This window comes from Macaca nemestrina, chromosome 2 (genome assembly GCF_043159975.1).
Source record: "Macaca nemestrina isolate mMacNem1 chromosome 2, mMacNem.hap1, whole genome shotgun sequence".
NCBI classification, from domain to species: domain Eukaryota; kingdom Metazoa; phylum Chordata; class Mammalia; order Primates; family Cercopithecidae; genus Macaca; species Macaca nemestrina.
The window spans coordinates 17,240,031-17,265,194 of NC_092126.1; the positions used below are offsets into that span (position 1 = coordinate 17,240,031).

Here is a 25,164-nt window from a genome sequence, read left to right on the forward strand (position 1 = left end):
TTCAGCTTCACTACTCACTAGTTCTGTGACCTTGGGCAAGGCAATTTAACCCAATTAAATCCTCTGTTTTCTGAACTGAAAAACCGAGTAACTGGAGTTTCTGTTACAATTACATTTGTTAAATCTGTAAATCCTTTAGAACAGGGCCTGGCACATAGTAAGTACTCTCTCTCATATATACGTGTGTGTAGTATTGTAATTTTTCAGTTCTTCTCAGGGATTGATGCATATTTGTTAAGATAAACACATAATTATTAAAGGATTAGAAAGAGGGGCTAGACAACTGAAGATTTGAAGTTTTGGAAGGACTTTAGAGGTCACCCAGAATAGCCATGCTCACACCCACTGCATATTAGTGTATTTCGGTATTATTAATATAAATGGGAATACTTGCTAACATTTTAGATTCTAGGCTCTACGTAGAATCCTTTTGGGTAGGAACTCAGGATTCTGAATCTTCATTAATTTTCCCAGGAATTTTTTGGAAACTAGCAGATCACTTTCCTCAGATGGGCTCCAATTTTTATAGATGAGGAAACTGAGGCACAGAGAGGTTGTATTATTTCAGTATCAGAGAACTTGGGAGTGATCAAGTGGGACTAGAAGTCAGCTCTCCTCATTTCTTGGCCACAGGTTGTGGAGGGAATTATTGGATTGTATGAAAAAGTTAGATAAGATGACTTCCAAAGTAAATATACAGTCAGCCAGTCAGTCCTCAGAGAGCTATTGAAAGCCAGTTGCTGAACTGTTTCTGGAATGGTCAGTAAAATGGTTCTTTTTTTTCTATAGGTTTATAACCTGGTATAAGAAATAAAACCTCTACACAGGTAACCACAGTGCAAGGTGGAAAGCAATAAGGCAGGAGGTCTAGCAAGCTACCTACCCAGTGTGGGTTGAACTACTTGGCTACCATCTTGCATTCATGAACGTGGTGGAGGAAGCTCTGTTCTTCTCACAGGGAAACCCCCAACCACTGTGGTCCTCTCTTCCTGCCCTTCCAGAGGTGATAACTCACCAGCTACTTGGTCTAGAGTTTATTACCCTGGTCATTTGATTAATCTGAGAAGACCTCTCTTTCCATTATCACAGCTTACCATCACATGCAAGTTTCCTTTATGCATTTAGGTACTATTATTGCTATTATTTTTGAGACACAGTCTCCCTCTTTTGCCCAGGCTGAAGTGCAGTGCTATGATCTTGGCTCACTGCAACCTCCTCCTCCCAGGTCCAAGTGATTCTTGTGCCTTAGCCTCCCAAATAGCTGGGACTACAGGCACGTGCCACTGTGCCTGGCTAATTTTTGTACTTTTTGGTAGAGACGGGGTTTCATCATGTTGGCCAGACTGGTCTCAAACTCCCGGCCACAAGTGATCTGCCTGCCTCGGCCTCCCAAAGTGCTGAGATTGCAGGTGTGAACCACTGTGCCTGGTGGCATTTATGTATTGAATAAGTATTGTTGTTACTTAGTACTGTTAGCTAACTTTTATTTAGTTCCCACTATGTACCAGACACTGTTTTAAGGCATTATCTGTATTAATTCATTTAATTATATGTCAAAGGAAGAGGCTATCTCTCAAAATCTGAAACAATATTTGAAGCTCAATTGTCTGTTAATCAAGGGAGAACAATATATCTCTCTGAACAAAGCAAAAGTTGAGCCTATATAGAATTTTGGAAGCTATGGAGGGGAGGAATTAGTAAAAACGCAGAAGTTGGAGTCTTTAAGGAATTGACTGGCTTTCAAATTCAGAAGTGTGGTTTCTGGAGTGAGCCCGTGGTCCATGGTCTGACTTTCAGAAGTCAAATGACTACCATAAAGAAAATAAGAGCACAGAAAGAGTGGCTGCAGTAGCAAGAATGGAGAGGAGAGGAAAGGGAGGGTCTTTCAGCCACAGTTTCCTTTAATAATGCAGAGAACAGAAACCCAGGTTTGCCTTGCTGACTGTTCGCGGGGTTCTTTCAGCCTCCACTGTCTCTTCTCTATCCCATTATCTGTGTTCTATGTCTATTGCATCCCCAGCCAAAGGTTTTTCCTGCTTAATCAGGTCCAGTCTCCTTGCTGTGCTATCAGTTCAGAAAGGCATACAGACAACCTGCGATGGCATCTCAGAGGAGGAAGACATTATCGCTGGTTGGTTGAAGGAACCAGGAGGAACTTATTTCATTGAATAGTCAAAAAATGTTCATCAAACTCCTACAAACTGCCAGGCACCTTCTGGGTGCTATGGAAATAACAGTGAAACCAACAGACACAAACTTATGCTCTCACAGAGCTTAACCTTTCTTTATTGGAGAGACAGATATTTTATATATATATATATATATATATAAATTTGTATAGGTATTATATGTCCCATCGTAGTCACTGCTCTGGAATCAAAACAGAGAAAGTAGTGCAGAGAGGTAGTTGCATCGTCGTATGAGGTGGTCAAGGGAGGCCTCCCTGAGAAACTAATGTTTCAGGAAAGAATCAGAATGGTGAAAAGACCACAGATGGTAGAGCTGTACGAGCTTGGAGAACAGTAACGAGATGAGGTCTGAGGTCCATAAGATAATAAGGAAATGGGCCTTAGAGGTTATCAGAAGGATGTTAGCTTTCAGTTTGATGAGGAGTCATTGAATGGTTTAAGCAGAGAAGTCATCATGTGATCAGATTTACCTTTTCAAGGGAATGTAGGAGGTACTATGTTTAGAATAGTCCACAGAGAATGAGGGGAAAGGGTGGAAGAAGGTGGTTAGTTGGGAGGCTACTGCAGTAACCCTAGCATTTGATGGCGGTTTGAACTAAGGTGGTAAAAGTGGGGGTGATGAAAAGCAGTCATATCCTAGGTATAGTCTTCATGGAAGATTCCTCAAATTGAAAGATTTGATTAAGAGCCACTATAAACTCTAGCAGTTAGAATGAAAATTCTGAATATCCTTCCTCAGGAGACCACAGCTTGACCTATTCTAGAATCTCCAGAGGTCCTTTTTTGACCTGAGCTGGGGGAGAAAGAGGCACATTATCACATCTGGCTATAAAAATGAAATATGTCCATCAAAGACAAGACATAATCTAGACCCAATTCTGTATAGATTTTTATAGTATTTTCTCCTAGATAATTGTGTGAATTATGGGGATTTTTTTAATTCATTGGTGTGAAGACAGTGATAATTTAAATTTTACTGCTATTCTAGTTACGAGTGGGTGTTGACATTTTTTATTTTATCGTGTGTGTGTGTGTGTGTGTGTGTGTGACACACACACACGGAGCAGGGTGAGAGAAAAAGAAAAAGACTGAGCAGGCTATAGAGCTGCTGCTATTCTCTGGGTAATAAAAGCTTGAAATCCTACTAATGAGGTTAAAAAAAAAAACCTTAACTTTTTCTGTGTGCTTAATAATAGCACTGCCTACTCACATAACCAGAGTTCTTGGAATAATTGCCCTCTTTCTTACTCTATTTTTAGGGCCTAGAAAATTTGGGAGGACAGGAAAGTACCTTCAGGTGCAGAGGATTTCCATCTAAAAGCTCAATTCTAGGACTTCAACATTTGGCTCTAAACCATGTTAAATGTTTCCTTTCATGTGAAAGTGAAGGCTGGAACTGACATTCATCATTGGAGCTCTGAATGGCTCCTCTTTCAGTGAGAGGACAAAAGATTGATCCTTTGCTGCAGATTCCATCTTTCCCCAATTGGGGGATCTTCCTGTAATATTTTTTTCTGGTGCTTTTGTAGACACCATTTGTGTTTGCCAATAACAGAATTGAAGTGTTTGTGAAGCCATAGAATTTTATCAGAACGTTTAACTTTGAGGAGAAGGTGGAGTCTAAGGTATGATAAATGTTAATATTGTTAGAGCCCTCACTAAGAGTAGAAGTGTTTGAAATACATATATTTAGAAGGGTTTTTTTTTTTGTAGACCATTGGAATATTTAAGATGGATTTAAAATAGAAGGTACTGTGTGAGGTGCAGTAAAATTGTTCCTGTAAATTTCAACAATTAAATGAACATATACATTATAAGGTGGAGAAACACACTGATTAGAAAAAGGGAATATGATTAAATCAAAGCTTGTGCTAGAAATTGGTTGAATATCTGGATTGAGTTGCCAGAATTATTTTTGTGGAGGGCTATTTTGGGTAGGCAGTAACCTTTCTTCTCAGATATAGATTTTCACGTTGACTTTTAACATTTAGTCAATGATCGGCATGTACAGTCTTGAACATGTTCCGTCTCATCCTTTTACCTGTGCTTAAACTGCAAGGTTGAAAAGTTTAAAGTCATTTAATACAGGCTTAACAAACCATTGTGCTGCTTTCTTTCCTCTATCATTCTCTAGGTAGAAAATGGCTGAAAAATTACGGGCTTTCAGGGACAAAACAGTATCTGTAATATAGAGGAACATTTAAACATAGAATTAAAACATACAATTAAGATTAGTGACATATTTATATTGCTGCTTTTAGGAATGATTTAAAAGGGAAAATATGGTATCCCTAACAAATTACGAGAGAAAGAGTGTGTGCACGCGTGTGTGTGTATGTGTCTGTGTGCATGAAACAGACGTGGGCTTATGCTTACGAAGATCTTTTTGTACATGTGTTTGAAAGGTGACTGCAAGAATGAGTAAAATGAGTTGCATTTACATTTCTTCAGCTCCTCCACACTCCCTGATGCTAAACAAGATGCTGCAAGAATGGAAAATAGAACTTTCTGTGTAAACTTTGTAATCTAGTTCATAGAGAAATTGGCCAACAGCTACATACACCTAAAGGAAGAGGGAACATACATTTGGAGAAACATATTCATGTGTGCCAGTTCAAGAAGAAAGCAGCTAGCTCTTTGCCTTTGAAGATTTCAATATTCACTTTGCTGAAGGTGACCCGGTGATCCCTCTTAGATGCTTCCATAATTCAGATACATCAAATACATGATGGATCTTTATAAAATTCAATTTGTTATTTCAGTCTGGAAATGCATTATCTCTTCCTTAAAGAAAACAAATTGTGTAAGGACAGGTGATATTTTCTTTATCTCTGCCCAGAGCTTCATCCTAGGGCTCAGAAATGCTAAAGGACTTTGTACAAGGAAATGAAGCTAAAAGCTTGCTACCTTAATTATAGGATACCAGATTCTGAAAGTTAAAACAACTATTGTATTATATTGTATTATTTATATTTTAAGGGCACACCGAAAGCATAGAGGAGGTGTTAACTCTAGATAAAATCTGAAGTGATTTTTCCTCATCCTTTTCTCCAAATGCTTTAATCTTCTTCCTCCATCTTAAACTCTCCTGTGGTAGAGTAATGGCTGTCTCTGAGGAAAGGATTAGGGAAATCACTTAATCATTCATGCATGTGTAGCAATGCCAATGAATATATACTCTCTTTTAGGGGTATAGTTGCTTTGTGAACCAACTCTAATTACGGAAATCATTTTTTTCCCCAACTTCAGACACCATCTAGCATGGGAATTGGTGTATGTGAATGGTACCTTTCCTCATCAGACCTGAAATTATACTGAATGAGGGGTCATATACTCCATGACTAACTCAGCCCAGTACAGAGTAACATATAAGGTAGCTTTACTTAATCCATAAATTGTGAGCTTTCCTTGTAAAATTTTCCTTAACTCTATCATACCATTGTGTGTCATAAGAAATCGTCAGCTCAACACCTCAAATGATGCCTTCATGTATTAAAAGACGTGCCATTTGAAGCTGGGATAGTGATGCATTTTGTCCCCTGTGCTTCATTATGTGATATATTAGATTATAATCTCAAACACAATTTGTTTGCATGCTTCCAGGAGCTGTTGATCAGCAAGAGATGATTCCAAGTAAGAAGAATGCTGTTCTTGTGGATGGGGTTGTGCTGAATGGCCCTACAACCGATGCAAAAGCTGGAGAAAAATTTGTTGAAGAGGCCTGTAGGCTAATAATGGAAGAGGTGGTTTTGAAAGCTACAGATGTCAATGAGAAGGTAAAAATTAAAACCTGTAAGAAATTGCAGAAATGAGAAAGATAGATGTTCCCCAAATCAGTATGGCTGAATATAAGGGAAATGGGAAGGCCAAGTTTTTATTTCTTCTATGCCTTTGTCTCAAAAGGATGTCCAGATATAAAAGTGTAGGCTGTCCTTCAGGCAATTCCTGCTTTCCTTGAAGGGTTGACTCCCTCTGCCAGTCATCATTCATGGGAAGATTGACTGAGACCCTAGAGCTTAATCACATAAGGCCATGAAGCACAGGGATGAAACTCTCTGCCCTAGATAATAACATAGATAAGTAACCTGCTAATCTGACTTATGCAACTCTCTAATGCTCTTCGCTCCCCATTTTCTAGTGCACACTCTTCATGTTGCTCATGAAAATCAAGCAAAAGATAGAAAAGGATGTGAAGATATTTTAAATTTATCTTAAGGTCCTTATCAAGAGCTTGTCTGAATTTAGCCTAGAAATCTTAGATGGTTAAGCCTGACTCCTTTCTGGTACCAATTATTGATTATAGATTTCAAATTCAGGCTCAAATTCAATTCAAATTGATACTAGAACCGCTGCTAATGGCATCTACTCTTAAGAGTACTTACTATGTTCTAAGGACTACTCCTTATGTATTTAATCCTTTCAAAAGCACTAAAAGGCAGATACTATTTACTACCCCCATTTTAGAGCTGGGAAAGTCAGGCAAAAAAAGAAATACCTTGCCCAAGATTATACACAAGTATCAGAGCTGGGATACGATCTGCACTCTTAACTACTCCATATGCCTCTTAAAATTACTGAATTATCCTTTATCACATTGGTTTTCATGTTGGAGGTAGATTATCACCAAATGTTGTAAGGAAGAGATTTTTATTCTAGTTATATTAGTTAGAAATAAATATCATTTTTAAGAGATTTTAAATGTGAGGTGATATTTATTCTGAAGTTTTGATCACATGCCTTTGGGAAAACTAATAGGAAAATAGATTGATGCATGAATTTGGAAGTTATGTTCAAGGCAAAATCCTGATGGTGTTTGGTATTTGCCTAGAGAGCATATGTATAATTACATAATTTCTGGTCTTCTCTGTACTTGTGAAATACTTTGGACCTGCTTTACTTTGGAGTACACTGTTCCTCTGGCAGGGTTTTTTTTATTGGCCTTTATTCAGTCATTAAATATTAACTGAGTATTAGTTATGAATAAGGCTTTATATTCAGCCCTAGAGAATACAAAGAAAAACAATAGAAAGGCCCAGCTCTGAACAGAATTTATAATCTAATTGGAAGGATATGTTTTCATTAGAAAAGGCAGTGGGGGTTCCAGTAAGGATGTGAGAAATGCTTTGAGACTGGAGCAGATTTTTGGAATTTCACTCAGGAGTGGGTACTTTGAGCTCAGATGTGGAATGTAAAGGGCAAGTGGCAGGGGAAGAGAAAGGTTGGGTTTAGGGTACTCATTTCTGAGGAAGAAAGCAGGAAGGTCAATAATGGAAAGAGCATTGCAAAAGGACAAGATGTATTTAACACAGCAAGGGGACCATTTTTTGCCCGGAAAAAAGGGCTCACACAGGGGACGAATAAGATGAGAAATGGAAGATCTTAAGATCCCAAGTTGTCAATGAAGGAACCACAAGTCAACCACAATGTAATATATGTGCAGGCTACCACGGGAAGTTGAATTGAAAGCTATGTTAGAGTTCAGGGAAGGAGGTGAAGTTTTGATACCACTAACTTAACCTACCTTGTTTGAGATCCAACAGAGCACCATTAAAAAGTAGCCTGCAGACACATACTTAAGCTTGATGCAATGATCACTGCTAGTTTCATTAGTAGAAAATTCTTCAGTCAGTTTTTAAAACTGAATTGTAATTTACATTCAGTAAAATTTACCCCTTTGGGGTGTGGTTCTATGAGTTTCAGAAGTCATAACTATTACTGCGACATGATGGAACTGTTCTATATCTTTATTAGAATAGTTATACAACTATTCTGTGCCCCTCTTTAATCAATTCTCTCCTTTCCTCTAGCCCCTGAAACCACTGATTTTCTTTCCCTGATACTTGCCTTTTCTAGAATGTCATATTGATGGAATTGTATTGTAGCAGCCTTTGAGTCTTGCTGTTCACCCTCAACAAAATGCATTTGAGATTCATCCATGTTGTTGAATGTACCAGTAGTCATTACTTTTGATTGTCTCAGGCATTTCCAATTTACCTCTGGCCTGTCATGGTTATAGCATCAGAGTTCAATGTCATACTACTTGCACAACTTGGTATTTCCTTCTGCTTCCCCCAACCTCCCAGTCTTTTCACTCCCTGGCTACTTCCCTATCTCTCTCCTCCCCTCCACAGTCAAAATTTTTAGAGATTATCTATACTCCCTCCCTCCCTTCTATTTCTTCACCTCCTACATCCTCACTTCAAAGCAATCTGGCCTCCGCCCCCACCTCTCTAAGTCAAGCTGCTCTTGCCAAGAACACCTCCTTGTTGATAAATTCCATGAGCACTTCAGTCTTTATCTAATTCGGCTTCTTAGCAGTGTTTGACAGTGGTGAACATCTCCTTCCTAAACATTCTTTCTTCTTGGTTATGGTAGCACTAAACTCTCAGGATTCTCCCTACCCCTCTGGCATATCCTCCATAGTACAGGCAAGCTCCTCTTCCTGTGTCCATTCGCAAGTGTTGGTGATGCCCAGAAAGATTCTGCTCCTCTCTTCTCTGCTGTAGGTTCTCTCTGCGCCACATCATCCACTGTTATATTATCATAGTATATCCCCTGGAACTCTGTCCTCGATCTTTTGCAAGAGCCTCAGATCAACTGCTATATAACTTTTGGATATTCTGAAAGTGCCTTGTCCTAAACATGCTTACACCTCATCATCCCCACACCACCCCAAACAGATCCTTCTCCTGCTCTCCCCATTGCTGCCATCCAATCTTGTGTCTAAGCTGGAAACCTCGGAATGATCCTTGGCTCATGCATCTCACCCTCAAAATCTAACTGATTTTCAAGTTCTAGTGATTCTGCATTTTAAATATCTCTAAAAACTACATACTTAATACAGCATTGACCCTCATCCAGATCATCACCTTCTCTCGCCTGGTTTATTACAGCAAACTCTTATTTCAAATTTTATTTGGAATCTCCACATAACAACTAAAGCTATTGCCCCAAACACAAATATGATTCTTCCATTCCCCTGTCCTACACATTTAAATGGCTTCCTTAGAGCCAAGTCCAAACTCTGTAAATGTGTCACATAAAGTCCATTATGATCCGAGCCTTGTTTATCTCTGTTTATTCATTCATTTATTCAACACATCTTTATGGAGCACTATTATGTGCAGACTCTGTGGTAGTCACTTGGGATCAGTGAGCAAAAAGATCTACTTGTATGGAGATTATGTAGGATACAGTAAATAACAGTATATTAGAGGGTGATAAGTGCTTTGTAAAAAGGAAGAGTAGGAAAGGTTAAAGGGGATTGATAGAGGTAATGGTTAGATTTTAATTTTGGGTAAGGGAGGCAGGATTGCTGTTGAGAAAGTGACTTCTGATTTAAGCTTTGAAATAAGTGAGAGATTCGGTTATGAGGATATTTTGAAAAACGTTCTAGGCAGAGGGCACAGACAGTGCAGAGACCCCAGTATGGGAACATCCCTCATGTAGTTAAGAGCAGCAAGGAGGCCAGGGTGGCAGGAGCAGAGTCGGCCAGAAGGAAAGTACTCCCAGATGAGACTAGAGAAAAAATGAAACCAGGAGAAGCAGATCATAAAGGATCATTTTATGTCTTTGTAAGGACCTCAGGTTTTACTCTGAAAGAAATAGGGAGCCATCAGATGTATTTGAGTAGAGGAATGGCCATGGCTTAAGTTTAGGAGGATCATTCTGGCTGCAAGGTTGATAGCAGACTGCATAGGGAAGGGTACATGCAGAGAGAAAACTACTTCAGCGTTCCTGTTTTATTTATTTCCTCTCCGTTTCTCGAAAATCCATGTTCTAACCAAACCAAATGTACTTGATTTTTCAGATGTGCCATAGGATCCGAATTTTTTATGTTTTTTAATTTTACTTTTGGTCTCTGTTACTTCTGTCACTTCCATCTAGAACCTCCCTAAACTTTATTTGGTTTACTCTACTCTTATTCTATGTAACAAGTTAGATTATCAGTGTCTCTAAGAAATCAGCCTTAACCTTGCAAATCTAAGATGGCACCCCTCCATTAGTACCATCAACATCTACATTACTGTCATAGTTCTTTTCGTCTGAACTATAGTTGCATGTTTAAATCTCCCAGTGCCCAGACGTTGTAATGGTAGAGTCCATGTTTCTAACATCCTCTCAATACCTGGCTATGGTGGATACTCAATTTGGGTTGTGGTTGAATCTCCAGGTGTGTGAATGGAGGCCTCCTGAGCAACTGAAACAGCTTCTTGATTTGGAGATGAGAGACTCAGGCGAGCCACCCCATAGACTATTGGAACTCTGTCGGGATGTCATACGCTACAGCGTCAAAACTAGTAAGAACTTTAATTTACTTCCTTGATCTGTACCTCTGACAAGTTCTTATGTTTGTAAAGCATTTATTTACCTCTCAAAGCTGAGTATAGCGATATTTATAGAATGAGAAATCTGGATTAAAAAATTAGTGTTTCTGACGTTTTTGCAATGGTCCCTTTAATCCCTAATCCAGATCCACTGCGAAGGCCAAAGATAAGTTGATAGGAAAACTGTTGATGTTAGTGTTTGTATGTAAATATCCTCTTCTCCTTGCCAACCCCCACATACTATTTGTAATCGAGATCACATATTATCACTTACTTATTTCTTATGTTGGACCAAAGTGGCAAATAGTATTTTAATTATATATATTCGTTAAGGGATTTTAAGTCTTGATGGCCCAGAGTATGCAAAAAAACGTGTTCAAAAGGTATCTTTAATATAAATAGAAATAGATTTGGAAGACACTGATTAACTCTTAGCAGCTGGTAACTGCCAAACTATTTGATCAAATCTGGCAGTATCAAAAAATAAAAATAAAAAATAAAAGCCCTTAGATGGATATAAGACAAACGAATACATTCCAAGTTTTTGATGAGATTATTTCACAGTGATGTCATAACTGTGAACTTTCTACATGCAGTGATTGGACGTCAGTCTTACACTGAGGCGCATTCCAACTTACCTGTTAATATCCTGTTCATCCAGTGAACAAGTTTCAAAAATGGGAGAATAATCTTCCAAAATATTTCTCAGTGTAATGTAAAGGTAATCCAGTACTTAAGACCATACAGGCATTACTTTGTAAATTCTGACACTGGACTAAATTTAGTGGAAAGAACATAATAAAATTCTGGCTAAAAACAATTGGAGTATATTCCCTTGGGAAAGTCTAGTGTATGTATCAAAAACCCAGTTAGCATTTCAAAAGCAGAGATATTTATCTTATTATTATAGTGCATGTCAAAAGTGTAGAATGACATTTAATGCAGTAGATTTTTCAGTTTACTGGATATTTTCCATGTTACCATGGAAATCAATCATAAATTAACACAGAACTAAAAAAAAGTATTAAAATTACTTGTAGCAGTGCCTGTTTGTTTTCTTTTTTTTGCCAGATCAGAGGAAGTTTTCCACGTTTAAGCTGAAAAGACATTTTCTTTTGAGACTTGTTTTTTATTGAACCCCTAGTTTAAAGAGAAAAAAAAAAAAACTAAAATAAATTAAAGCCAGATGCTGTAAGTTGTAACGAGAGGTCACCAAATTAAATGATTCCCAAATACTCAAATGTAGAAATAGACCTCCTGCCTATTTATTCTGTCATGCTGAGCTTCCTGTGATTGAGAATGTCAAGCCAGTTAGCCAGGTGTATGGTGTGATTATTCACATGGTATAAAGCCAAGAACCTTTATGACACCTCTTATAGGAGGGGAAAAAATTAAAACTGGAACAAGATGTTGTTTGTCTCTTAAAGGCAATTGCATTTGAAGCAAATTGAATCAGAAGTGTACATAAGCCGCATAGTGAGTCACATCTTACTCCATCTACATACCGCCAGTCGCATGGGTACAATCTGAAAAATGAAAAGGCTGCTCAGTGCCATAGCCTGGGGTGAACTCTGTTGTAAGTGAAATGTATATGAAGTGAGAAGTTAATATTGATATTTTCAGAAAAAAAGGCAGTACCCTGTGATCCTTGGACAAACAGTGTTCAAATAATTATTTAAAGGGTTCTGGTTTGGGTCTGGGTTGTAAAAAAGAGGAGCAAGTAAATCAAAGCTCTTAAAAGACAACTCATATTTTACTTAGAAACATTGATCAGCAGAAAGGGCTCCGAGATGAGTCTTCAACATGTTCTTCCTTGTACATGATCCTGTTTTGGATTTTTTTGAGAATGGGGTATAATTATATTCAGTAAAATGCACAAATCATAATTGCTTGGCATGATGAATTTGTACATAGCTGTGCATATGGAGCCATCACCTGGATCTAGATATAGACCAATTCTAGCACTCCAGAGGCTCTCTGAAGTCCCTTCCCAATCCATAATTCTTTCCACAAAGTACCTAGAATTCTAACCATCAACTCCTTAGCTTTGTTGATTTTGAACGCCGTATCAATGGAATTATGTTATATATAATTCTTGTGTGTCTTTCATTTTCTGAAAGATTCAGTTATGTTAATGCTGTATCAGTTTTTTTTTTATTGCTGCATAGATGAATACTCTGTTTTAAATTTGCAGACCACCCAAGATTTTTCAACCAATTGTATGCTGGACTTGATTACTACTCCTTGGTGGCCCGATTTATGACTGAAGCATTGAATCCAAGTGTGTAAGTGCCATGCTATAGAAATTTCACACCAAATGTGGATTAGAGACTTTTTAGATGACATTTTATTTCAAAATTTTCTATTTAATGGTTTCTTTTGCATAGTGCCATCGCAAATAATGGAATAGTTTTGTGATACTTACCAGATTCAAATAGCTGTTTGATTTAAATAGTGGTACTGTGAGATGGAAAAGGCAATTATTATCTCCACTTAACAGATGAGAAAATGGAGTGGGCAATTTTTTATTTGTTCCTGCATGAAAAGCCATTTTCTATGCTAAGTGATGGAGAGACAAATTGAACAAATAAACCTTGACTCTGCCCTCATAGAGCATAATATCTGGTATAAAAATGCTAATCAAAGTGGTCCACAAAAATTCATGTAAAATCCAAACTCTCATCTGAAGGAAAAGTACAAAGTGTTCTAAGTATTAATACGAATGGGGCAATTCTTCCTAGTTGGAAGCTCAGGAAAGTGTGCTCTGCAGAGGTGACAGTAGGCACTGAAGAATAAGTGTTATTAAGTAATACGGTGAGGGATGAGTTCTAAATAGACAGAATGACGTGTATAAAGGCTCTGTGGTAGGACACAGCATGCCATTCTCTATGAACTGGAAGGTCAGTGTGGGTATAGCTGAGAGAGTTACAAGGACTGTAGTGGAGAATAAGACTAGAGAAAGAGAGAGAAAGACAGGAGCCAGATATACAGGGCGCAGGTGACCATGTTTATGAGTCATTCTAAATTTAACAAAAAGCCATTGAGGGTTTCTAAATCACTAGGTGCCATTTGCTTATTGAAAATATCTCTAAAAGTATAAATAGGTTGGAGAGGACCCGTTAGGAGGGCATTACTTAGTCAAGTGAGAGAGGAAAGTAGCTTGGACTTGAAGAGGTAGGAATAGAGCGGGAAAGAATGAGTTCAGAAAATAAAACAGAAAGGACGGGATACACATCTTGGAAATAATGGTAGGATGGAGAAGGTTTCTGGGACAATGGCTGGGTTTCTGGCTTTCATAGCTGGGTACATGGTCATATCATTCATAGAAATAAGAAGCACTGGGAGAGGGAACTGGTTTTCAAGTACATGGTGAAGGAGGCAAGGGCAAGCAATCCATTTTCAGTTGTGGGCATTTGAGTTTGCAGTGACTTTAAAATACCCAAGAATACATAGGAACTAAGCTGAGAAATATATGGGCCTGGAATTCTGATGTCTATATGAAAGGTATAAATTTAAGAATTATCAGTGAAACGATGGTAATTGAAATGGTGGACTTGGATGAGATTTCCTATGTCAGTGATTCAACACCCTGACTATTCATGAGAACCACTTGAGAATTTTATAAAAATGTATTGATACCTGGGTACCAACCCAGGCCAATTAAATCTGAATTTCTGTGGCTGTGCCCCATGCATTGATATATTTACAAAGTTCAACAAATGATTTCAATGGGAAGCCAAGATAAAGAACCGCTGCCCAGGGGACAGAGTATAGAGTGGGGAGAGAAGAGGGCTCAAGACTGGGCGTTGAGGACATCTAACCTTTAATGGTTAGGAAGAACAGGGTCAGCTTACAATGGCGAGAATAGAAAGAAAAAACTAAAAGGCTAGCTGTAGCAGCCATGAGGAGAGTGTGCCTAGTGTCACATGTTGTTGAATATTCAACTAAGAGCCTAAACAGCGTCCACTGGATCAGCTACATGGACGTCACTGGCAACTTTAGGGATGTTTTGTTGGAGAGATGAGAGCAGATACCAGGTTACAATTAGTTACACAGTGAGGGTAAGTCAGAAGAGAGAGTAAAATTACATACCTTTCTCAATCTTTTCTTGTATATGCCAGGTTTTCTAACTCTTCATCTAAGTTCAAAAATCTCTAAATATTTCAGATTAAAGAAGTGTTAAATTGCTGCTAAGCTAAACCATCCACTCAAAATATGCCAGCCCACGAGTGTGTTCTATCTTGTCTTCCCCTCCACCTCCAGGCTGATTCCTAGGTTTATAATTGAGCCAGTTTTCAAAGACAGGCTTAATACTTTTATTATGAAAAAGTGAATAACTATTTTATATATATTTGTAGGTTCACATAAATATATATGCTTTCTTTTCACACTTTTGGTGTATGTACACTGGTTTCATAACATGGTTGAAAAACAGAATCTTTTTTTTTTTTTTTTTTTTGAGACAGCGTCTTGCTCTGTTGCCCAGACTGGAGTGCAGTGGCACAATCTCGGCTTACTGCAACCTCTGCCTCCCAGGTTCAAATGATTATCTGCCTCAGTCTCCTGAGTACCTGGGATTACAGGCCCCTGCCACCATGTGGCGCTAATTTTTGTAGTTTTAGTAGAGATGGGGTTTCACCATCTTGACCAGGCTGGTCTTGAACTCCTGACCTCATGATCCACCCATCTCAGACTCCCAAAGTGCTGGGATTACAGGTGTGAGCCACCTCACCCGGCCGAATCTATATTTGTAAGATGGCATAATGTCTGTAGAGTTCTTGACACATATGTAGGTGATAAATAGTAGGTGATACATAGATGACCAACTTTTATGCCTCAATCCCAAAGTTTTCCTTTCCAGATGTTAAAATAATTGCATTAAATTCTGTGACTATAAATCTAAATGTGTCTGCTTACACATTTAGAGTACACATTTATTCAGATACAATTTAATGTAATCCCTTAATTGAGAAGGAGATCATAGATATATAGTCACCCTCAAGTTGTCTGGAGATAGAGAAAATACTCAAACACTACCAAACAAGGCATGGTGACTGTTGCAATGTGGGTTCCCAGGAATGCTGCTCTAGATGGTGTTTAGTGAGCGGGATGTTTATTAAGGATTACCCTTGGGATCAACATGAGTGACCTGGGGAGGAGGAGGAGGATGCAAGAAAGGGCAGGGATAGGAGGCAAGTTGCCATGCAGCCTCCATGGCAATCTTGGCTGATGCTCGGAGATCTCTGGAACTACAGTGGCCCTTCAAGACTGGTCTGCAGTTGGGACCAGACAGCCAGGCCTTTACATCTCCACCAGTCATCTGGTGTAGACCATCACAAGAAGGGGTGTGACCCTGGAGGAGGTAGCTCCCTGCAGCTGAGGCAATCTCTAAAGGGGCTAAAACAGCAATGCTCTGAGACAACAGCATTCCAGCCCGAGCAACAAATCCTACACTGACAAAGGATTTGGGTAGTGCTTTGCAGTAAAATTATCACGTAAGAGATGTCTCACAGAACACTCCTCATTTATACAGAGAGTGTAGAGGAAACCCTGGTTCAGGTGGAGTAGTCTCCACTTAGAATATCTAGAGGGGACTGTTAGCGTACTCACGATAGTAATCTGATAAAACCTGGTTATGATAGTAATCTGATAAAACCTGGTTACCATGACAATGAATTTTCTTTGACCATCAACAGCATCCAAGGCAGTATTCCAAGCATCCAAAGAGTGAAATGGCCACTGCCCATGGCTAATACATAAGATGCAAATGCATTGCCTTTATCTCTCCTCATGGAATTGAGGTTTTTCTAGAAAGTAAGACTGCTGCAGCAGCTTGCAGATCCCTAAGGCCACAAGCTATTGGCACTTATCTAACCATGACTAGTGCTGTCACTAATGGAGTAATTCTCTATTTTCAATGGATAAATTTCCAAAGACTGCCTACACTTCAGCAGCCACTTGGTTTAATAGAACTCTGTGTGCATTTCTTGGGACACCAAAGGAATGTTTTGACTCTAGTCATAGAAGTGAAGTGTTTTTTATATCCATCTAGTTATACGTATGAGGTGTCCCCAGTGTTTCTGTTAGTGGAAGAAGCGGTTCTGAAGAAAATGATTGAATTTATTGGCTGGAAAGAAGGGGATGGAATATTTAACCCAGGTGAGTACAATTAGTTATTGATATCAATCTTCCAATACAAACACATAAAAATTTCCCTATATGAGGAACAACTCCTTGCAGATTTATACATGACAAAAAGTTGGATATTAATAATTCTACTTGCTAAGAATCTAGCTTATGCCTTTCTCCAGAGTGATCACATTTTGTATTAATGCTAAATAAGTGACATACATACTTCATGTATGAGATGCCTACAATTTAGGATTCATATCTAACAAATGAATTGATCAGTTGCTGGAAGTTTGGAAAGGCTGTAAGTCCTCTAAATTTTAAAATCAAATTTTACTTGAGAAGATTTCTGAATTACATTTGTTTATCCTGTAGTCCTTTTTTGGAGCCAGAGACCAACAAATGTTATTTCAATTTTATTGATTAGGTGACAGAAAGAATATTAACTATGGAGACCTAGGTACTGACTCTAAGTCCAGAGCTGACAGATTGAGACTTTTGGTTTGAAAAAAACCCTGTCATGAAAATACACCAAAATTTATATTTTTTTCTAAGAATAAAAGTTCTGGAATTAGAGATTAGGGTATGCAATAAAATCTTCAGAGTAGTGGGAGCAGGGAGGTCGCTGCTCATGTGCTTTTCACAGTGATTTTTCATTAGACTAGGGCAGCCATGGCCATCCATGCTTTCCACTGTATTCAGCATTTTGTGAGCTACAACTTCATGCTACAAATATGCCATTTTAATTTTGTTTTTGCAGGTGGCTCAGTGTCCAATATGTATGCAATGAATTTAGCTAGATACAAATATTGTCCTGATATTAAGGAAAAGGGGCTGTCTGGTTCGCCAAGATTAATCCTTTTCACATCTGCAGAGGTAAAAATTATTTTTTGTGTTGAATATAGATTTTCTGAGAATGCATTTTAAGAGGGCTTGTTTGAGGACTCCTGATGCGATTTTGTCCTATACCCATGTGACTGATATGCTGCAGTATAACATAGTATTTCATTCCAAAGTAAATTCTAAGGAGTTTGATGTTGTAACGCTTGGTCCAATTGTGTGTAATTACCTTTATTTAAAGTGTATAGTCTGTAAAAACATTTTAAGAAAAGAATATTTAATTTGAAAGTGCTATCTCTGAATCTCTTTTTTTTGAGTGTCTTATTTGTCAGTATTTAGATGAACACTATGGATCTCAGCTATGTCTTCTACTCACATTTCCTTGTAAAATGATTGCTTTGATTGGCTAATATAAGGGATGTGTATCTTTTCCAGGGAAAAGGAAGATATACAGTAACAACGAAAACACACACACACACACACACACACACACAGAAAGAGAGAGAGAGAGAGAGAGAGAGAGAGAGAGAGAGAGATTTTGCGGTGGCAAAAGAGATTGTGTTCTCAATCTCTTATATTTTACTCTCTACTCAAGTAGGAGGTCAGATGGTGGATAAGTGCATTGGCTTTGAGTTAGGCTGCCTGGATTCAGTCCCTGCCTCTGCCACTTACTATCTAAGTAACCTTGAATGAGTTAATTTCTCTGAGCCTCAGTTTCCTAAATTTGTAAAAATAAGTTTATCGTTTAGCTCTTATAACCAAGAAATCACCCCAAATATACAGTTATCATTCCATAACTGTATATTATCTCTTGTAAGTCTCAAGGTAGCTGGGCAAATTTGCTGCTCTTGGCTGGGCCCCCTTCCACGTCTAGGGGTTGGCTGACTGATGGCCCATCTATGAGTGGCTCAGCCTGGATGATTCCAGCGATGCCTCTCTGCTCCATATGTCTCTCATTCTCCAGGTCAGTCTAGGTGTGTCCTCATGGCAATGGCGCAGGTATAAAAGGGCATGGCAACACATCAGGTCTCCTGAGTCTTAGCCTCAGAACCGGCCATTGTTACTTCTGCCTCATTTTCTTGGCAAAGTCCCATCTGTGAGCCCAGATCCAAGATGTGGGAAGAAAGACCCCACCTCATGGGGAGACTTGCCGTAAAGTCACCAGGCAGAGGATTTGAATACATGGAACAGAGTACCACTGGAACCACTAGAACAATCCAGCAACCACGTGGTAGTTGATTAGTGAGTTTTGGCAAATGTTAAATGAGTAATTGCATGTAAAGTAGCATCTGGGACATAATAGATTTTTTTAAATATTAAATATAATTGTTACTAGGAGAATGACCCAGCTACAACAAGGTGGGCAGAAGTAGATGGCACAGCTTAAGTGCATCCTTTATATGGAAGAGACTTTTTCCCTTTCCTGTTCTTGTGTGACTCCAGTGGATGCCTCTGTCTGTTCTACCACTGCTTCATCACCCAGGTTCTTGGCAGAATGAGTTTAGCTTCTTACCTTCTGAGGTAATACCAGGTATCCTGTCACTAACATGAAGTGGGCAAAATAAAAAACTGAGGGTTTGTTATTTCCAGCTGGGCTTTCCTGTATCTATCATTTTCTTCTAAATACAAAAGTTAGTTTCTTATTGCAAAAGGACCAATTGTGCACTAATTTCTCCTCAGTAGGAGAAAATATGACCACTCTCATGTTTTCCTCTTGCCCTGTCTGACCTTTGCTCTGGTTCTTTCAGCACTAAGTGCAAAGTGGGAGTTGAGTGATGGGAGGCAACTGGGAGGAATCATCTAGCCTGAGATTCTTAACTCAGCCATTCGAGGCTCTTGTTCATAAGACGTTCTTTCTGTACCAAGAGAAGAATGTTTGGTAATATGGACAGCTGGAAAAAAGTACCTGATTATTTGGGATTATTATGGAATAGAGTTTCCTTCTTCATGCTTCAGCCCTGGATATTTCAATGTGAGGGACCCCAGTGAATCATAAATGCAGAGTCTCTTCTGCATTCAAACTGCTATTTCCAAGCATGGGAAAGCTGATTAAATGGCACCCTGGTTATCAGCTCAGGTTTTTCACTTTTGCCTTTTTCATTCTTTATTTGGTTTAAAGCTTGCTGGAGTTCTTCTGGAATAATTACCATGGAAAGGGGAAAGATATTATATGGAAGCCTAGAATAAAGATGATGCCTGGGAAAGATCAGTAACAGGTGGGGCTTGTGAATTGGGAGTGAAAAGAAAGTGAAACCTTATGTAGTTGTGAAACCAGAACTAAGTGGTTTTCAAAAATTTTCCAAATAGAGGCAAAATATATGCCTTGGCTAACATGCCAGCAGAAGTTGGAGCCAGAAAAACCAAGAACTAGGTGTGAATTCCACAGAAAAATTACATCACTTCGAGCACATTGTAGCCTGGAATTTATATTTTCACTCCATTGGTTGAAACATTACTTTGCAGCTCATTCCTTTCCCTGCTCTCTCGAAGAGTCTAGTTATAGCATTTGCACTATTTTAATTCATATTTTATTGACTGCCTTTACTGCTTATTACAACAAATCAGTCTATTTCATTAAAGAATTAAAGAAGGTTGTGTTTACTAAACAGTCTTAAACTCTGCGTTAGTTTTTTTGCTATATCTCCCTTATTTCCTTTTAGGGGTTTGGTCCATGGCCCAGTACTGTTCTATTAGGTGATCTTTTCCAGTTTTTGTGCTACCCCAAATTACTCCATCTCTGTCTTGCACCATCAAGTGCAGAATATATGTACCCACCACTGAAGGTGTTTTTGCATGCGTTAGGCTTTTATTTTAATTCTACTATTGATAGAGACCTGCAAGATCATGACAAAAACCTCTGCACTGTCAGTATATCCAAGGTTGCCTATCTAGTGCTAAATGGGAATCTAAGAGAAGGGAACTTTTGGAGAAATAAAAGTAATAAATCTATGACTTGGTTTGTACTTTGATATAAATTCCATGGGTGTATAGAAATCCCAAGTTTGTAAAGTTCCTGTATATTTCAGATGACTTCTGGAATTAGCATAAAGTAGTGATCATGATTTGCCACTAAAAAGCAAGGGTGAAAAAGAAACTCTTACCTCCCAGGCCAGTAATCAATGGCCTAGCTCCTCTCTAGCAGGGCTTGGGCTAGGAGAAGCAAGTGAGGTAGGTATCTAGGGTGTGTCTCAGTGTCATGCTTCTAAATTGTGCACCCTAAGGTGCCTCCTTCACTTCCTCCTGATCGCTGAGTGAGAGCTGAGGTTGAGTTGCGATGGGATGTGATTGCAGGTCTTCTCCACAGGCAAGCAGGTGCTTCGTAGGACATCTCGCAGAGCATGAGTCTGGGTTCAGTCTATCTGGCTTCTGGTTCTGGCCTCTTTGGGAATTAAACCAGCTGTGTGTTCTTAGAGACATCCCCTGGAAACTCTTTTTCTTCATTCTCTAAAATGTAACATTTATATACCCCGTTCTCTCTACCAGCTAACTTGAGAATCAAATTAGTCAGCATTGGAGTCCAGGTGTCCAGGGCACAGTGTACACTGAGGAGAAAGCAGCAGTTCATTGAGCAGCTCAAGGTCATAGAAAAAAAATCCTTGTGGGAGCCAGAAAGTAAAACTCCTGCTCAATGCTGTCTTTCATGTAGGCACTTGCCATTTTATCTTTATAGAAAGGAACACCCACTGAGAGTTTTTTCGTCTTCTGTAGATTTATGAAACCTATGGGGAGGTTGGGTCTTAGAACAACCGACTTATCTTTTGCCAGTTATAGAAACAGCCACTGTTTGTTTCTAAATGCAGTTGTTACTTTTGAATTCCAGCCTTCTAGGTTTTTCCTTTCCTTGAAACTACTCAGCATGTCTGAAGCATCACCTTCTTTTGTTCCCCTTCCAGGACTCTTCCTTCTCTGAAGCTTTCAGATATTTAAACTTCAGTTTTGCAGATTTTTTTTGATCTGTCTATCTCAGATTGACATTGGGTTGTATTTTGCACTGAGGTACTTAAAGAGAGCTCCACTATTCTTATTCTGATTACAAGTTTTTTATTCAGCAGATTCATTGGTTGGAGATATTTTGCTATTTCTCAGGGGGAGAGCATTGCGATTTTCCTTATAGGTAGATATCAGTGGGATAGACTAGCATTTATCATTATGAAATCAATAGCTGTTTGGTTGCCAGAGCCCAACTCTCTGGTGAGAAATAACTCACCCGAGCTATGTCACCTTAGCTATGGCAGGCAGGTTACCACCAACCAGCATAGGCTGGTGGAGCAAGTAGAGAATTAATTACACTTTCATGTACATCATTACTCTTCAGTATGCATATGGTCTTGTAACAACCTGAAATAAAAGCATCCTATAGGCATTTTGGACAGGTCCTATTTGATATTTGGAAATTAATTATTTAGAACTGTTTCATTGTTCCTGATGTTACTTCTGCGTTTATTTTTACAGAGTTAAAAAAAGAGCTCCCAATAAAACTCTCGACAAAAGAAGGAAAAAAAATTACCACATTTGAGGGAATATATCAAGTGAAGTGTGAAGGCATGACTACTCTTTTAATGTATTCATACCTACAAATTACTAAGATTTTCTTTGGTACAATGATGTCCTTTAGCACCCTCATTTTTCTGGGATGAAAAAGAATTAATTGACCACCTGTCCTCACTAATGTATGAAAAGTGACATATTCATTGTTTGCATGCTAATTATTTTATGGGCTTCATGTAGTAGAGAAGGCCCAATAATGTAAAGCACACACTACTATTTATCAATATGAAATAGACAAGACTTAATTCCATATTCACCTGTTAGCCTCACTCATGCCATAGCTGAGTGGGTTCGTCTATTAGTACTCTCGTTCTTATGATTTTAGCCACATTCTTGTGTGTTTAATTTCAGTCTTGTGTTCAGTATTAAACCAGATTGGTCAAGTGTCTGATCAGCACCTACAACTCATTGTTTGCTCTAAGAAATAATTAAATTCCTCTCTAGCCTGTGATTGCAATCTTTGAGATAGAGTCATGCCCTCTCCTTAGAGGGTTTCAAAGTCAGCAGTGGACTAGATTCTAAATTTCCATGAATACTAAGTCTTAGGGGTAGCATCAGGAGAAACTTTACTTTTCTCAATGGGATGGAAAACAACAGCCTCCAGTGTCCTGGTTTGTTCCATGTGCCAGGCTCTGTGCTAAGCCCTTTACATATATTATTAACCCACTTATCACAAGCAGATGGAGTAGGCATTATTGGCATGATCCCTTTAAAGATTAGGAAATTGAGGCTTGGAGAGTGTATATTATTTATTCAAGATTCCATAGCTGTAACTGGAATACTTGACATTAAATCTTGGTTTCTCTGACCCCAAAGTGGATGTTCTCAACCACTATGCTAAGGAGCTCAATTAAATTACTTTTTTATGCAATGATGTCCCAAAGACTATGCTCAGCCATACTGACTTTCATCTGCCTCTGATAATAAGCAATGCTTTTCTTGTGCCATGTATTCATGTCTCTCCGTTCCCCACTGTCCCTTTTAATTCAGTGTCATTACTCCATGAAGAAGGCAGCCTCTTTTCTTGGGATTGGCACTGAGAATGTTTGCTTTGTGGAAACAGATGGAAGGTAATGGGGACAGGATCCGGAAGCCTGGTGGGTGGAGGGAAAAATTCATACGGTTTATAAAGCAGTATCATTGTCTGTTAACTACAAAACATAACTGAAAGTCTCAAATCTTTGTCCCTTAGAGGTAAAATGATACCGGAGGAACTGGAGAAGCAAGTCTGGCAAGCCAGAAAAGAGGTGAGAGGGGAGAAAGCAAGAGGGAGAGATAACGTGTGCGCGCGCGCGCGTGCGCTTATGAGAGAGACAGAATAGCAAGGAGAGAATGCAAACAGCCAAAACCATTTCTGTGTGTGGGAGACAGAAGAGAGCATGTTGGAATTAAAATAGGAAAACTCATTTACAGATGTTCTATTTCCAAGTGCTTGGCTCTCCATGTTCTGTGGAGTTTCCCGGATATTCATGTTCCCAGGTAGCTGGAGCCTATTAAAACAATGAAATCACCCGTATTCAGGATTCTTGGCTAGAAGAAGCTCTAAGGATGAACCCAGTCTCTCCAGCAGGGCCCCAGCATCTCCTCTCCTTATAACTCCTCCCTCTGAGAAATCTGCAGGACAAACCGATTTTCTCTGGGCTGCATTCAGGGTGATTCCTGATTTCTTGACCAACCTATTCTCCCAGGTTGCTTCCAACCCAAAAACCCATCTATTACTATCACCCCCCTGTTGGGTCTGTATCTAGTAGTTCAGTGGCAGAATGTCCTTTCTTCCTTAGCTGCTAGAACATATTAAAACTGAAATATTGGAGAAAGCAAGGCATGGCTCTGTGCACCTGCTATGGCTCCAGCCAAGGCTGGCCTTAACACCTGCATTTTAAAAAGGGATGTCATTAGGCCAGGTGCAGTGGCTCACACCTGTAATCTCAACACTTCGGTAGGCTGAGGCGGGCAGATTATGAGGTCAGGAGATCCAACCCATCTTGGCCAATACAGTGAAACCCGGTCTCTATAACAACACACAAAAAAATCGCCAGGCCTGGTGGCACATGCCTGTAATCCCAGCTACTGGGGAGACTAAGGCAGGAGAATCGCTTGAACCCAGGAGGCGGAGGTTGCAGTGAGCTGAGATCACACCAGTGCACTGCAGCCTGAGCGACAGAGTAAGACTCCATCTCAAAAAAAAAAAAAAAAAAGTAAAGTATCATTATTTTGGTGTCAGCCATTTTGCTTTTTGGACCAAAAGCCTGCTAGATCTGCTGCTTCTCTCCCATCCCACCGCTGCCTGCTAATGGAGCTTGAGTCTATTCTCCAGTAACTTTCCAATAGGTAGCAACAAAGTCAGGCATGACTACTGAAATATAAAAAGCCTGGCTCCTGAGCTGGGATACATGTGTATCTATCCTCATAGGAGTTCATCCTCTAACGAGGATGGGTTTTTAAATGTTTTTAAGTTCAAATATTACAGTTCTGTTATTGTACTTTTTTTTTCAAGTTTTCATAAAAATCACCTAGCCCTGGGGAATGCTAGATCGCAATATTTGGCTTGAACTTCTGTATTTAAAATTTCTGCCATTATTGCAGATGTATGACTTCAGGTATGTGTCCTTCATCTACATTTCTTTTTTAAACATTCCAATGACAAGTGAACTTGATTGTTATCTGATGGTTTACGTAATCAGATTTGACTCGGGTATAATTCTGAGTAACAACTTGTAAGTTCGTTCTGCTGAGAACTGCAGATATTTTCTAGTTTTAGTTTCTTTCTACACAAATTCCTATCAAAAATAATTTGCATATATTATTAATCTTGGTGGGGAATATTGTGTCATGATTGTTTTTCTTCCCTCCCTATTTCTCCTTTCCTTCTTCCCTTTCTCCGTTCCCTATTCCCCACTTCTTAAACTTCTCATTACAAAAAATTGTAAATGTTTCCTAAAAAACCAACACACACACAAACCAAGAGACTAATATCATAAGCCTTCATATACCCATTCCGTAATCAACAGCCATTAGGCTCCTTTCTATTTCATCTGTACCACATTCCCTCATACCACCACTAGATTGGTTACCCTAGACATAATATCATTTGATCTATAAATAGTTGAGTATATTTATAAAGGATATAT

At 39.0% G+C, this 25,164-nt stretch overlaps 1 protein-coding gene across 1 annotated transcript in view; it reads left to right on the forward strand.

Moving 5' to 3' along the window:
* The window catches only part of LOC105470962 (glutamate decarboxylase like 1), a 166,540-nt gene that overhangs the window by 27,286 nt on the left and 114,090 nt on the right, over positions 1-25,164 (forward strand). Inside the window, exons 2-8 of the mRNA XM_011723329.3 lie at positions 5,793-5,965; positions 10,363-10,489; positions 12,711-12,801; positions 16,569-16,675; positions 17,406-17,521; positions 23,024-23,103; positions 23,226-23,280. Coding sequence (XP_011721631.2) covers positions 5,793-5,965; positions 10,363-10,489; positions 12,711-12,801; positions 16,569-16,675; positions 17,406-17,521; positions 23,024-23,103; positions 23,226-23,280 — 749 coding nt within the window. The remainder of the gene's footprint in view (positions 1-5,792; positions 5,966-10,362; positions 10,490-12,710; positions 12,802-16,568; positions 16,676-17,405; positions 17,522-23,023; positions 23,104-23,225; positions 23,281-25,164) is intronic.